Raw genomic sequence first — 15,276 nt, 5'->3', positions numbered from 1 at the left:
GGTACTAAATGAAGTCGTAACTTCAGGGAAACATTTTAAAAATTAGGATATGTATTCAAAATTAGCATACGTAGGAGTGCCTGTTTGGTTCAGTCTGTTAAACGACCAACTCCTGGTTTTGGCTCAGGTCATGAATTCAGGGTCATGAGATCGAACCCTACAACAGGCTCTGTGCTGAGTGGGAGTCTGCAGGAGATTCTCTCCCTCCCCCTCAGCCCCTCTTCCCGGAGTGTGCACCCTCTCTCTATCTCAAATAAATAAATCTTTTTTAAAAAATCAGGCTTTACAAAAAATTGATCCAATAAAAAATTAAACAGAGTAGTCTAGTGCATCCCCTGCTTATAGAATTCTCTCTGCACATCCCAGAGGGCCTCTGCTTGAATGCACCCAGAGACAAGGAACTCACTTCCTCATAGGGAAGCTTGTGTCATTGGTACAGAGCTCCTGGTTTTTCATAGTTCTTTATTTAGAATCTGAGTACTCCTTTCTGAGTCCCTTCAAAGTTGCCATGTGTGTGTGCGTGTGTGTGTGTTGTAGAGAGAGAGGTTGAGAGAAGGCAGAGAGACTGAAGCTGCTATTTATTTGCTTAAAGTCTCAAAAAGATCACTCGGTGGGGTAGAGGGCAGAGAATGAAGACAGAGGTCTCTAGCACTAAGACTCCCAGTGGTATTGAAGACGTCACTGCTGCTGACCCATGAAGAAGGGCTCTACTGGAGGGGGAAGGCTTCAGCAGGACAGGCATGGGGGTGGGCCTCCCTTTGGGACTATCAGAGAAGAGGAACCCGACTGAACACCAGCCTCCTGAGCTCCAGTGTCGGTCCGAGTGTCCTCCCGAGGCATCGTTACCCGTCCCCATCCTCCGAGCCTCTCCGGGCACAGACATGCGTCCCTAAAAGGGCCCTCCTTGTTCTTCATCACATCAACCTCTCCTCTCTCTCCTGACTCTGCAGGTCCCATCATCTGTGGGTTGCTGAGCTCCCCTGATGTCCTACTTTGCAATGTCAAGGACTGGAGGGACCCCGCTGAAGCCCAGGCTAATGCCACGTGTCCTGGTGTGACATATGACCAGGGGGGGCGCCAGGGAACGTTGCATCTGGGAGGCCTAGAGTTCCAGAGTAAGTCCCTGCCTTCTGCCTCACTTCTTTCAAAATGTATGCTTTGCATCTCACCAGCAAGTTCTGCCATTCCTCTCCGAGGAGCCTCCTCGTACCCTGAGAAAGTAATATTTCTGAAAAGAAATTGCAGAAAGACACTGCTTAAAACCTGAACAGAGCATCTCAGCAGCTCTCCCAAGGCTGTAGGCTGGCTGGAGGGAGGCCGGCGCAGCTGGGCAGCCACACTGCTGCAGAAGGTACAGCTGCATTGCCCCTAATTATAGGCGTGCACGGGGCTGTGTGCCCTGCCACCCGCACTCCGTTGACAGAAATAGCTATTCAGCTTGCTCAGCTCTCCTTTCTTTCAGAAGCTCTTCCAACATTTTCCACAAACTTATAAGCATGAGATCTAGACGTTACCCCAAAATCACCTGCCCACCCCCTCATTTTACAGGGCTGGGTATTAGCGCCTGAGATCCCACGGTGGCCAGGCGGATCACCTCTCTGCCTCCCCCAGCCCTGTCGCCTCAGCTGGCGTCCATCAGAGAAGAACCCTAAGCTGAGGACTGACCATACCAGCAAACTCTGTGTCGGGGCCAGGGAGCTCGGCATCCCCAGAAGCTCATTAGAAATATGGATGCTCGGGTCCCACTCGAGACCCTCAGGGTAGCCCCAGGAATCTGTTCTAACCAGCTCTCTGGAGAATGCCATGTCTGCTGAGTTTGGGAAGTTTGAGAAGCCCTGACTAGGTGACCTGGAAGTTTCCTTCCAACCCGAAAAGTCGGAGTTTGGTGAGAACCCAGCCCAGAGGCTCACTGACCCCAGGTTCCTCTGTGAGGCCGGCTGAAGCCTGGTTCCATCTTGCCTCCTCTCTGGTTTATTTGCCGGCACATGGTTCCAACCCACCCTCTGCGTTGGGAGGGGTGAAGGCAGTGCAGGTGTCAGCCAGATAGGGCAGGGGAGACCAAGGGGGGGGGGCAGTCAAAGAGCCCTTGGAGGCTTCCTGTCTCTAGATGTTCGTCCTTCAAAATGGGCAGCCACTATTTCCTGCCTCCAGGAGAAATCTGTAAGACCTACTTCTCAGTGTAAGGCAGCTCTTGGGGTTCTAATGGCAGAGAGCTCAACATCTCCTCCTCCACGGGCCTCCCTGACTACCCTGACGAGTTCAATGTTTCGCCCACCATAGAGCTGCTGTGTTCTGTGTTCTGTGAATGGCTCCGATAGACTATGCGTTGGGCAGTGTGGTGGGCAGGGACCTGAAAGGGTGCCTCAGCCTGTCTACTCTTCGCACTTGCCAGCTGGGAGTGTGCCCGTGCTGTTGAATCCCAGTTTTGGACACCAGTTGTGTGACCTGGAGCAGGTCAGGAGATATCTTCAGGCCTCATTGCTTGTCTACAGAATGGGGTAGCGAGAGGACCCATCTCCCAGGGCTGTGCTGAGGTGGGCGGAGAGAGTGGCGATTATCTTAGACGTGTCTTCCCTATGCTTGCCATGAGCCGGCCCTGCTCTCAGGCTCTGGTCACGGCTCACTCATGCCCCAACCCAGTGCTTGGAGAGAGGCACTGCTTTCCATTCTCCCCACTCTACAGCTGAAGAAACTGAGGCACACTGAAAAGTCTTATTAAGGACCGAGTGCTTCCAAGGAGAAGGACTGGGACCCGAAACCAGGCAATATGGCTCCCGAGCTGACGTTCTAACCCACTCCTCTCTGTAGGTGCTTACAGATCATAGGCTGCCACATAGTATTAATGTTAGATAATACTATTATCATCATTTTTTTAAGTTTGTCATAGTCTTTGGTTGTTTTTATGAAGTGGACCCATGTCTAATGAATTTCTAGTTTCCCACCATCCAGCATGAAACCTGACATAGAGAATATACAATATCTGTGGAATAAATATTTACCAAAGCCTAAAAAAAAAAAAATCCTGCCTAATTAAGTGGAATTCCATGAGACTTAACTTTTTTTTTTTTGGGGGGGGGGATTAATAAAATCAAGTTGCTTATTGATGTGGTAGATAGCAAGCATATGGTATCTATTATTCTGAGAGGTAGACCAGGGTGAAAACAAGTGTTTGCAGAAAGACGTATGATATCTTCATGGGCAATAAATCCAGAATGAATTGCTTCACATGGAGCATGTGCTTGGTATGTGCCCCAAAATAAAGAATGTGTCCTTGTCTGGCCTCCCTGAGAAGGAGTGATTATCAAATGACTTTTGAGGTTTTGGGTTTTTTCCCCGATGTGTATATTTTCGGGTGTGGACAAAGCTTTAAGAAGGGTACTCTTTGGTGGGGATTTCAGGCACCTTGAATTTATATCCATGATGTTCCAAATTGGGGGTCACCTCATACACAAACGGACCATGAGGCCCTCTCCAACTGAGAAGAATAGGGCACAGATGTTCTCTGCCGCAGTAATAGGTTACTCTTCAAGTACAGTGCGTCCCTGGGAAAAGAAAAAAAACATGGTTTAAATTCTTACTAAAATGTGAGTAACTGATAGACCTCCTTTTCTGACAATACATATTGATAGAGGGAAAGAGGAGTGAGGATTCCATGGAGCCAGACAGCGGCAGGGGGCCACAGAATGGATCGAAAGCACATGGGAAGGATGTAAGGACCACAGCGATGAACTCTCTCTGTTACGGCCTCTGCCTTCCCATTTAGTCCTTGGTTAGATGTTCATTAAAACACAGACTTTGGAATCAGACCCCAGAATTCAAATCCCAGTGTGAATGCTTACTCCTTGTATGGCTTTTCTGGGCCTTGGCCTTCCCCGTTATAAAATGAAGATAATCATGACTTTGGATTCTTGGGAGGTTGGAAGGATTGAAGGAGGAACGTGTGGTGAAGCTTTGGGAGTGGTGCCCGGAGCAAAGGGGGCGCTCCATAGATAGTAGAGATTATGGGGCAACGGCCTGCATCAAAAATCCTGGCGATGATTTCTGCATTTCTCCTCCAGCTCTGTGGCCCTGCTCAAAGCACTTCACCTCTCTGAGCCTCAGGGTCTGCATCCGTAAAATGGGGGCACACTTCTTTGCATATTAAAGAATGAAGGGCTAACATGCTCTATGGGCTGTAGTTTAAGGCACGGTTTCTGAACCTCAAGTCCTCGCTGCCCTGATGGCACACCTCACAGAGGCACCCTGTAGGACTTCCGGTCTGGACATCTGCTCTCATTAATCAGCTCACCAGCCCTCTGAGAGTCTGGTCCAACAGGTGGTCTGGTTAAATTAGCATTTACGTACAAAGTGTAAGTGAATCGATTGCCATTTGTAGGAATTGGCAACCCAACAGAATCCACTAAATTAAAACAGGAAGCACATCAGTATCTGTGTTGCATTTTACAAAGCACTTTCACCCCATCGACTCACTGATCCTTTTGATGCTTGAGTGAGGCCGCTGGTTTCATCACTCAGGAGAGTGCAGTTCTGAGCTGTGACGGGTCATACTTACAGAAACTGCCTTTGCATGAAGTGCCGTGGCTGGAACCTAAACCTCAGGCTTTGGGGAACAGGGCTGTCCGTGGAAGCTCTCCCCCGCCCCACCCCATGGTGCCACGTGCTTGTATAGTTTGTGTTGTCCCAGCAAATTAAGGAGTCCAGTAGTGGACGTCCCTCTGGGGTTGCTCCGCTCCAGACATCGGGTCGTTAATGTCAGGAATCCACACGTTCTCCTTCCAGGATGTTCAAGGACTGTGGGGAGAAGGGGACAAAAGGCCCCGGGAAAACAGGAGGGTCAGGGGTGGGCGGCAGAGGTGACCTGTGTGGGCATGAACAGCCACAGAAGAGGGAGTTGTTGGGCTCACTTGTCTGTCACTCGTCCTGAGAGCTTGCTGAGTGTAGGCGCCAGGCCAAGAACTGGGGCACACACAGGGAGGAGTGGCCTCTGTGTTGGAAGGAGTATGAAGGTTAGTTGGGGTGACAGGAAGATTACTGACATGCAGTGGTGCCGTTTGTCCGTCTCAGAGGACTGACAAAAGTCCAGAGAACTCAGAATTCCCTTTTAGTTCATTTTTCCTTGTTTGTTTACGCAACCAAATATCAGTTCACGACAAACAAACCCACAAACAAATAACCCTGCAAAGCCCCTGGGAGCCATTTTATCCCATAAGAAGGCCCAGTGCTTTTCCTGGTTGTGAGATTTCTCTTCCCTTTTGTCAGATTTCTGTTTAAACATTACTCTCAAGAGAAGAATCCACCCCGAGTCTGTGTCTCCCAAATTGCCCGTGGGCATCTCTGGATGTTTCAACTGTTTGAGACTGTCTAAGGGGAAAGGCTTAGAAAGCTCTGGAACTGCTTATGTCTTCTTTCTCACAATGTCTTGAAGTGCAAATGAATGAAAACTAGGCAGATTAAATGTCCCTTACTACCCACAGGGACTTATCATTTGACAGGAAAAACAAGCCTTAGCAGAACACTCCTGGGTTTATTCTGAATCCCAAAGGCTTCATGCTTTGGGCAGTGCTGAGGCTCTGCTCATGGCTGGTGTCCTCTTCATAGGAGTCTGTTTTGTATCAGTGCTTGCTACTGTCTCGGGGTGTTGGGAGGTAGGTGGAGAAACATACAATGCCTCTGGGATGCTCACTGTCTCCACGTGAATTCAGAGAAGACGTCTGGTGTGCACATACAAATAGGATGATTCTATTATAGTTTTTTACAATAGCAGTCATGTGCTTTGCACTAAGCAGAGCCTGAGACAAGGATTCAGGAAAGCAGTTAATTTAGGAAGGGCAGGGAATAGAAGGTAGACTTCGAAACCTGGGCTTTCTAGTTTGGGATGCTGCCCACTGCCAGGCTGTAGATTTAAATTAACTGCCCAGACACAGCACATGAACTTGGCAGAAGTGTCCTGAAGTAAATTAAGTGCTCACCAACCTCCAGGAATCAGGTTCCGTGCCAAACCCCAAAACTTCTAAATGTGTATGTGTTTGTGTTGCCTTGATTATGGAGAGAGAGGTGATGAGTCAGAGCATGGAGACCTGTTTGTGTCACAGGGATATTCTAACTCAGCTGTCATGGAAAGAATGGAACAAATGTCTGGATAGTCAAAACTGCTTTACCTTAAAATATTGCTTAGTGGGGAAGAGGTGGAGTTATGTTTGCTTCGGTCCCATGCGCTTCCTCACAACCAACAATATTGAGTCGGGGAAGTTTTGGGGAATGGAGGGAAGCATTGGACGTCTGCATTAGGAAAGCTAATTTAGTGGGCAGCCTTCCTGTGCTTAGGAAGATGATGCTCTGTGTTTGCTTGGTGGGCTCTGAATATCATTGATTACTCTGTTTTCCTCATTCATTCCTCCTTGTAGACATTAATGTGCTGAACACCAGTTCTGCAGCAGGCCTTATGCCAGATGTGTGCGACACAAAGAACACTAAGACCCTGTTCCTGATGTCCGAAAGCTCTAGTATGTTCAGTGGACAGTTACAGTAAAGTGTAAAATTAAAGATAGAGATGCTTGTTGAGTGTTCTGCAAATCTAGAGGAAGGGCATATAACCCAGCCAGGGGGTTTGTGGGGGCCTTCTAGAAGGAGGTAGCATTAACCCTGATTCTTAAAGAACGAGTAGAGGTTCACCAGGTGGAAGGGGGTGAGGGCTCTCGAGGGCAGTGATACAGAAGGCTGGAAGCATGCATTAGGTGGAACTAGGAAGACAGGCCCCTTGGGGATGGCACGTGGCTGCTCACACTGCCAAGAACCAGGTCCCAGGGAAGTGATTCTGAAACCTACGGTAGCTATAGCAAGACTGGAGGTAGGATTGCCTTTGGGGAAGGATTCCTTGGAGCTATATGACTGGGGGGTAGTGGGAGAGAGTCAAGGGGACCGGTCAAAGTCTGTGATGAGGCCTGAGCCAAGAGGGAGGGTCCTGCTGTGGGGGAGGATTGAAGACCAGTTTGGGAAACAGCCTGGGTGGATGTGGAGTTTGATGCAGGCAAGGAGGATGGGTCTGAGAGAGTGACCAGGAAGGGGTGGGTACCCTTGACTGACTTGGAAAGTAGGAGGAGGTGACTGTGGTGGGGGATGGGGAAGACAAGAGAGAGGGTGATGCCATGCCCTTCACCCTGTGGCCTCTATGCCTGCCTGTGGAGACCTGGCAATCAGTTCAGTAGTCAAAATACCAAGGCTGTTTTCACTTTGTGGTGATTTACCCGCATCTACATGTCAGTCTGTAGATGTCAGGTGGCTTTCTGGATCTACCAAGTGCTCAGCTTTTTGTGTCCTGGATGTAACTGAATTCCACTAGTTTGAATGGTGTTGAAATGAGCCAAAACCAAGGATGGGGTTAAGACTCACCATATTTTCCTGGCTAGAATGCACGGGGCTCTACTGCCTTGATATGGACAAAAAGTAGGAAAGAAATCCTATTCTCACCACAGTTCAGTGCATTCTGGCTCTAAAATACAGTGTGAGACCTGTCCACCTGTGTGGAATACCTGTTCTTCTCTGGGTGATGGAGGGCTCCTTCAATTGTCCTTGCCACTCCATGAAAAGCAGGACACATCTACCACACCACATCAAGATGTTCTGGGCAACGTGAGAGGTTCACCCACTCATCCAAGTCAGAAATGGGGACTGCTGAGTGGTAAAGAAATGCTTGAGGGATTAGTGCTCTTGAGAAGGAGCAATGATGGGGATGTGGACTAATATTACTGAGGGTCCATGATCTAAATGCTCAGGTGTATCCCATGGTAAATTACTTTGTAAAGGGTTCCTCAGTTTCAGTCTTAGATTTGAGAGCAATAATGCACTTAAGATTGATAAGAATAAGATAATAAGAATGAGAATAAGAAGAATAAGAATTAAGATGTTGTTGTTTCTCCTACTTTTATAGAATAAATAAGAATCCTAATGCATGGATGAGCTACACTATTTGGAAAATTTTACCTTATTTATGTATTTTGTGTACATCTATATTACCAAAAGGATAAATCTCTCTCGATATATACACACACATATACGTATGTATACATATATATATACATGTATATATACGTGTATATATGTATATACGTGTATATATATATGTATGTATACATATATATACATATATATATGTATATACATATATATACATATATATATGTATATACATATATATGTATGTATATATATGTATATATATGTATGTATATATATGTATGTATATATATGTATGTATATATATATGTATATATGTATATATATGTATACATACGTATACATACGTATATGTGTGTGTATGTGTATATGTGTGTGTGTGTATAGATGTGTGTGTGTGTGTGTGTGTATATGTGTGTGTGTGTGTGTGTGTGTGTGTGTGTGTGTATCCTCCCATCCTTTTGAAGAGTCAGTATACCATATAGATTTGGGTGTAAAAAGTTTTAAGAAACAAATTCTCTAATTTCCCTTGGGGTCAGGTCCCAAGTCCCCTTGCCTGCCCTTTGTCATGGACAAATGTGACCAGGAAGGGTAGCTGAAGCACAGCAGATTGCTCCATGTTCATGTTGGAAGAGTGTACTATGGGCTCCTCTGTTGTGTGTTGAATGAGTTTCAAAGTTTCAAAGATCCAAGTCTAGATTTCCCAGACATCATAGGTTTTAATTTCCCCAGATTTTTATAAGAGGCATCCACCCTCTGAGGAGGACGAGGAGAGAATTATGAGTGGGTCTTTTAAGGAAATGTGTAATCCCAATATTGGGCAGTGTGAGATGTTCTGGAATTGCTGCTTATTCCCATTTTAGAAGCAAAACCAAATGGAAGTGTAGCTCAATATTTTGGGCTCACTTCCCTGACCTAGAGCACGTCACACCATTCTTGGTATGGAAGGGCTCATGACTTGAATGGCTGAGTTTTCCAAATCATTCACTGTTTAATTAAACCTCTTTAAACCTCCTTAAATACCCCTCTAAACACAAGAGCCTTTATAGGTGTTTGCTATTTTGGATGGACAGAATTCTAAAATATGTTATCCTCTCTTCAGTCTGGTGATTAAGAGCAGGGGGTGTGGAGCCAAGCAGGTGGGATTTGAACTCTGACATTGGCCTCTGGATTTCGATCTGCACCTCGAAATCAGGGACAAAAATGCCTACCTGTGAGGTTTAAATGAGGCAGTATCTGGAAGGTGCTCATCATAGTGTTGGGCCAATGGTGAAGAGTTAATAATAATTGACTATAATAATACATGGTTCTTAATGATACTAACATGATGTGATTAACTTCTTGAGGTCTCAGGTTGTGAACCATTTGTTTCCTGCCATGCGTGGAGTTTTTTTCCTCCAGAACCTCTTCTTTCTTCTGAGCTCTCTTCCCAGGCTTTCATAGCGCAGGGGATAGAAAAATCTTAAGTCTGAGCAGAGGCAAGAGAGGCAAACTTGACCATCAAGGAATGGTGTGGCAAAGCCATTCGCAGCTAGATGATTCCAGAAGAATGTAGTTTGGCAGAAAGAAAACTGAATAACGTTCGTAATGAATCTAATAATGGAACCTACCCATCATAGGGTGCTTATCAAATGCTGAGGGCTCCAGAAGATGGTTCCCAGGATTCCCACTCTCACTATTACTGTCCCCATTTGCCTGCAATGCAAGAGTCTCAGAGGGCTTACATGACATGGACAGTTAAGACAGCACCCGAGTCTCTAGGGGCTTGGTTCTCTTTTGGCCAGTCGCCAGTTTCTTCAGTGACTCTCAGTTTCCCACCCCCTACCCACGATAATCTCTTTGGTGCCTGACCTGGGCCTGACCAGCTCTGGTCTTGTACCAGGTATCTGGAAGACTATTCCATCATGTGTTGTTTTGGGGGCATGCAACGTGGTAGGTAGGAGGGTCCTGTGTGGGGGAGAGGAGGGTCAGCGTGGCCGTGGTGGGTCCCCTGTGAGAACAGGCACTCTCAAGCTCATAGAAATAAATATCTCTCTTGGCAGTTCCAGCCTCCGTGGAAGGACCTCCAGACACCATTACCAGCTTCCAGCAGGTTTATCTCTGGAAAGGTGAGTGGTGGGGCAGAGAGGGTGAACAGGACACAGATTACACCAGACTGGCCTCACCTCTCGTTCATGGGGCACTCTGCTCCCCAGAGAGGAAACTGTAGAGATTTGTTTTCCAAATGAGTGCTCTTTGTGGCATAGAAGGACCTGACTCTCATCAGATAAGATACCAAACCCTCGAAGAAATGTGTAAAGGGTAGAAGCCCCAGCAAAGATGGGGGAAGGAAGCATGGCTTCCTGTGAGATCAAGTTCACTGACCCCGAGCTCTTGTTCCTGGAAAGGAGATTTGAGGCTGCTTTGGCCAAGGATGCATTTTTCCAGGGGACTCAGCCACAGATGCCATTCCCCCATGAGGTCACGGCGAGGGGGCATGTCCCCCTGTGCTGATGTCATGACCCCTGCTGAGAGGTAGTGCCCCTGTGGGTGTCTGGAGCAGGTTGGGGCTCCAGATAAAACCAGGGTCTGCTCTGTTTGTTCTCCTCTGAATTTCCTGAGCATCGCCCAAGTGCCTACTCAGTGCCAGGACCGTGCAAGGCATTTTGGATGAGTCTGAGTGGGACGGGTTGAGAGAGATGGGTGAGGCACAGCCTTCACCTCGGGAGTTCCAGCCGCGGGAAGCAGCGGGGGTAGCCGACCTGTACACACTGTGGCTGTGGGGCTAGTGGGGGGAGGGGGACTGATGCCACCCCATGTCACTCTCCTCCTCTTCCCGGAATCCCTCCTCACTCTTGTGGGGTCTGCTTAGAGACAGGACAGTGCCCTGGGGTGGAGTCACCGGGTGTGATTTCTGGTTGTATTACGTACTGCCTTGTGGCCTCATGCACATCCGTTACACCCTCGCAGCCCTGTCCCCTCATGGGCACCATGGCAATAAGAGTGCTGGGCACACAGAGCTGCATGAGCCGGGGCAAGTGGCCCAGTGCCTATTGCGGCCCAGCCACTGCCGCACACTGGTGGTGGTGAGGATGGATGGAGAGCACGAGGAAAAGGGAGGAAGAAAGGGGTGCCTGGGGGGCTCAGTGGGTTAAGCATCTGCCTTCGGCTCAGGTCATGATCTCAGGGTCCTGGGATTGAGTCCCGCATCAGGCTCCCTGCTCAGAGGGGCGTCAGCTTCTCCCTCTCCCACTCCCCCTACTTGTGATCCCTCCCTCTCTCTCTCTGTGTCTTTTTCTGTCAAATAAATAAAATCTTAAAAAAAAACTAAAAAAGGAGGAAGAGCGGGAGGGACGGAAGGATGCCCACTAGAGTCTCATTTTAAAGTTTAAAGATTTAATGAGATTATACACGTTGTTTCTCATTAGCTGTCCTTATAAGGTAGCTGCAAAAGGGGACGGTATTTTATTCATTTCGCAGACAAGAACAACCAGGCGTGGAAAAGTTCAGTGAAATGCCCTCCAGGCTTCCCAGGGCTGGGACCCCGACTCTGGCTCCAGGTTCAGAGCTTCCTAGTTATCAGAAATGTCTGACAAATAAGCTGCAAGCTGGTGAGGGGTTACGGACTTTGCCAGCCTGAGCAAGAGCACCCAAAGGCGTGCCTGATGCCCTGTTCTCCCCAGGGGCCCACTCTGCTTTCAAGGAAGACACGTTCCCAACTTGGAGATTTTATTTAATTTTCTCAAATTCTGATTCATCTACTTTCCCCCTGAATACTCTGGGCTGAGTTCCTTCATCTCTGCGCATCTCTGTTTTCTCAGGAGTAAGTGACAATCTTAGCCCTCATCCTCACAGGGCATTGTAAAGACCAAGATTTATGAGCACATCTCACTAGCTTTGCAATGAGTCACTTCAATATCGAGGACAGTAATGATTCTCTTAATGAGAAGGTGGCTGATGTGCCCTCAAAGGCCAAGATGTACAAGTTTCTGCCCTGGATTTGTTCTAGATCCTGTGAGACTTTCCCAGTTTGCCATTTCATTGACAAGAGGAATACCTCCCTTTTCTCACCCCAACATAAAACAACAATCTTTTTTTTTTCCCTCCTAGATTCTGACATGGGGTCTCGATCTGAGTCTCTGGGATGTGGAAGAAACACGGAGCCAAGGCCAGTGTCTCCAACAGACACAGGTACCCACCGCAAAGCCTTTTTCTACCCAGGGGTGCCCGGCTGTGGAGATAAGATGGTGATGCCCCACGTCTGGTCCATGCTTGGACCCGTTAGCATCCCTGCCCCCCGCGGCCAGGTACCACCCTCTCAGCTAATCACGTCACTCAACACAGACGGCTCCTCAGAGGGGCACGGACAGTACAGCAGAACCATTGCAGAGTCATCACTGCTCCGGGAAAAGAAAATGACCAGAACAGCAAAACCCAGCAAAAGTGACTAAACAGCCAGCTTCAGCTGACTGTGCTCAGTGACGTCAGTGATGTCAGTGATGGAACGTACCGATTCCGGCACCGTTCCGTGAGGGAGATTTCCAGAGCGTCCTTGAGAAAGGGTCCTTTTACTCAGTGGAAGATACAGATCCATACGTTAGTAGGGACAGAGTGTATGTGCTGAGATGCTTTATCCCTAGCGTCTCTGAGTTGTTATTTCTTAGGGGGAGATAAAACTCAGAGGGGGAGCAGGGCAGCGGGGGGAGGGGGAGAGGAAGGAGGAGGAGGAGGAAGAAGGGGGAAGAGAAGAGGAGACTCGGGGAGGCAAGGGAAGGGTTGACAAGGGAACAGAACGGACGGCGTGGAAGGGGAGGGAACAGAAGGGGGTAGAACAGAAGGGAAGGGGCCACGGGGAAGGGGAGGGAACAGAAGAGAAGGGAGGGGAATAGACAGGGGAGGGGAGAGGGGAGGCAGGTCAATCTGCCTGCCCAGGGGGACAGCATCGCACCGTGGGAGGAACCCCGCACTGCAAAGCAGATAGATTAGGGCTTGAGCCACTTTATTTGCCACTTACGTTAACTGCATGGCCGTGAGTACTTTGCTCACCTTCTCAGAGCCTTGATTCATGTGTAGAAGGCACCCCGATTTCCACTAATCCCACTATAGCACATCTGGGTGAAACACCTGGCACGTTGCCTTTGGCAGTTACCAGATGCCATCCAAGTCACAGGTTCTTCTGCTTTCTGGGGCTTCTGTCCAGCTCGAATGAGAGAAGGTGCAAAGCCTACCCCAAATGGGGCATATTCCGTAGTAGTCTGGCTGTTGTGAGTTCATTCTGCATTTGTAGAGTTGCAGGAACCAAGGGCTATGCCCTGGTTTAGACTACAGGTTCTCAGGCCAGAAGAGTAGGCTTTAAACCCCAGCTCTGCCTCTGTCTGCCTGTGCAACCCTGAGTCACCTTCCCCAGCCTCAGTTTCTTCCTCAGTAATTGAGAGAGAGAGAGAGAGAGCAGTCCCCATGAGCCAGGGCAGTTGCGGGAATTAGAATAAGTAATGCTGAAAATTACAGGGGCACAGAGAAGGTGCTCAAAAATTGGTGGCTGTTATTACGTGGCAGTCATGGTATTGGTGATGCTGATCCTAGCACCGAGCCTGGCTCATAGCAAGCCTTCTGTCAAGTTCTGTCCCTAGTCCTCTCTCTTCCTGTATTGGGTGTCAGAGAGCAGGTCCCTGTTTGGCGTGGAGACTAGGGTCAGGGTACATACTCCTGTCCAGTGCTCTTCTCAGTGGTGTCTTTTGCACTTCGGGAGGTCTTCCGGTAGGAGCTTTAGTTTTGCCAGCAGGGTGGTGGGAGGTGTGGGTGGGCGTGCAGGAGGCTGCCCTGCCTTGCCCTCATAAGCAAGCATGTAGCTGGCTTTCCTCTGCACAATGTCCTGGACCCTCGCCTTTCTGATCTTTGCCCGAGCAAGATGGCAGATTTGTTCTGCCTTGGGAACCTCCCGAACACGTGGTTGGCATTCCAGTTTATCTGTGGCCAGCCATTGTTTTCCTGGTGAGCAAGGGTGAGCTCAACACTCCCCGGGGAGGGGAGCGGAAGAGAGCAGGCTCCCCTTCTTGAGCTTCCTGGTGGCAGGCCTTGTATTTGGTGCTTCTTATGCATCGTCTTGCAAAAGTCAGGGCAACTCTGCTGTCTGGTGTCATTGTTCCCACTTCGCCAATGAGACACATAAGGCCTCAGATACCTCAGTATACCCTGGTTAAGCCAGTCTAGCACGAACTAAGCAGCACCAGGGTTCAAGCTGTGGCCAGCTGCCTCTGAAGCCTGTGTTCTTCTAGAACACCAGCCACTCCTTGGCACAGTGTGGGCTCCAGAGCTGAGTCCTGGTGACCCCCAGCTAGTGGAGCAGATGGGTTTTGGTTTGATTTGCAGAGCAGACTTTTTTTTTTTTTTCCCAACTGAGCCAGTATTTTTAACTTAGGAGATTTTATATAAAAATTGAGATTTTAAGCTTCTCTAGAGAAAAACAGAGGACAAGCACTGGCAGCACTGGTTTCAGATTTCTGCCTGGTGCCGGTCCTTTGAGCTGAGGTGAGCTGCCCTTGCCGTCAGGGGCCCGGCTCTCCCGTTGGCCCCAGACCCTGCCTAGCACCAGGAACTCCAGCTGACCCCACCTCCCCTGGGACACTTGTGTTTGGGGTTCCCACACCTAAGCCATGCCATGGCGGCAGGTGGTGGGGAGTAGCCAGACCACTCATGGCAAGGTACAGGTGAATGGCTTCGGGGCGATTCTGGACATTCTGTAAAATCCATCATTATATCCCATGTCAGTTCACATCTATGGAACCATCACACGACTCCCACAGGAAGGACCCCCCCCCCCCAAAATGCCCTCACCAGAAGGGGAGCTGGGCCCTGCGCCCAAGACCTTGGAGGGAATCAGGGTGAATAGACCCAGCTCAGCTCAGGTTTTCCCTTTCCCAGCTGATTACATTCCTGGGCTGAGGAAGATAACGCCCCTGCAGGAGTCACCCCTTTGATCCGCTCCTGTCTGGCCTAGGGCCACTTCCCTGCCTTGTTTACCTGGCCTGTGCACCTCGGTGTTCCTCTGAATGGTCTCCCCATTCAGGGCACAGTGAGTAAGTCTCCCTTCTCCACTCCAGGTCAGTCTGAGTGTTTGAGACCTGCAGAGGGAAGCCAGCAAGGAGAGCCTCCTATCTGGCCAGGCCTGTAAATGGGCCCCAGCTCAACTCCATGAACTGTGTCCCCAGAGTAAGCACCTCTACCAAGTCAGAGCTCTCATGAAGGGCAGAAATCAGCCCTTCACCCCTGGGCCTGGAACACTGAGCCCTTCAGCACTGGAGAGCCTCTTTATAGGGCTACAGAACATCAGAGAAGGAGGGAACA

The 15,276-nt window shown here is 49.0% G+C and overlaps 1 protein-coding gene across 1 annotated transcript in view; it reads left to right on the top strand.

Annotated features, from left to right (window-relative positions):
- Positions 1–15,276, top strand: part of TG (thyroglobulin) — a 235,908-nt gene that overhangs the window by 69,577 nt on the left and 151,055 nt on the right. Inside the window, exons 27-29 of the mRNA XM_059168674.1 lie at positions 951–1,115; positions 9,996–10,061; positions 12,043–12,123. Coding sequence (XP_059024657.1) covers positions 951–1,115; positions 9,996–10,061; positions 12,043–12,123 — 312 coding nt within the window. The remainder of the gene's footprint in view (positions 1–950; positions 1,116–9,995; positions 10,062–12,042; positions 12,124–15,276) is intronic.

The sequence above is a fragment of the Mustela lutreola genome, chromosome 3, assembly GCF_030435805.1.
Source record: "Mustela lutreola isolate mMusLut2 chromosome 3, mMusLut2.pri, whole genome shotgun sequence".
NCBI lineage: Eukaryota > Metazoa > Chordata > Mammalia > Carnivora > Mustelidae > Mustela > Mustela lutreola.
This window is presented reverse-complemented; position numbering and strand designations above follow the sequence as displayed.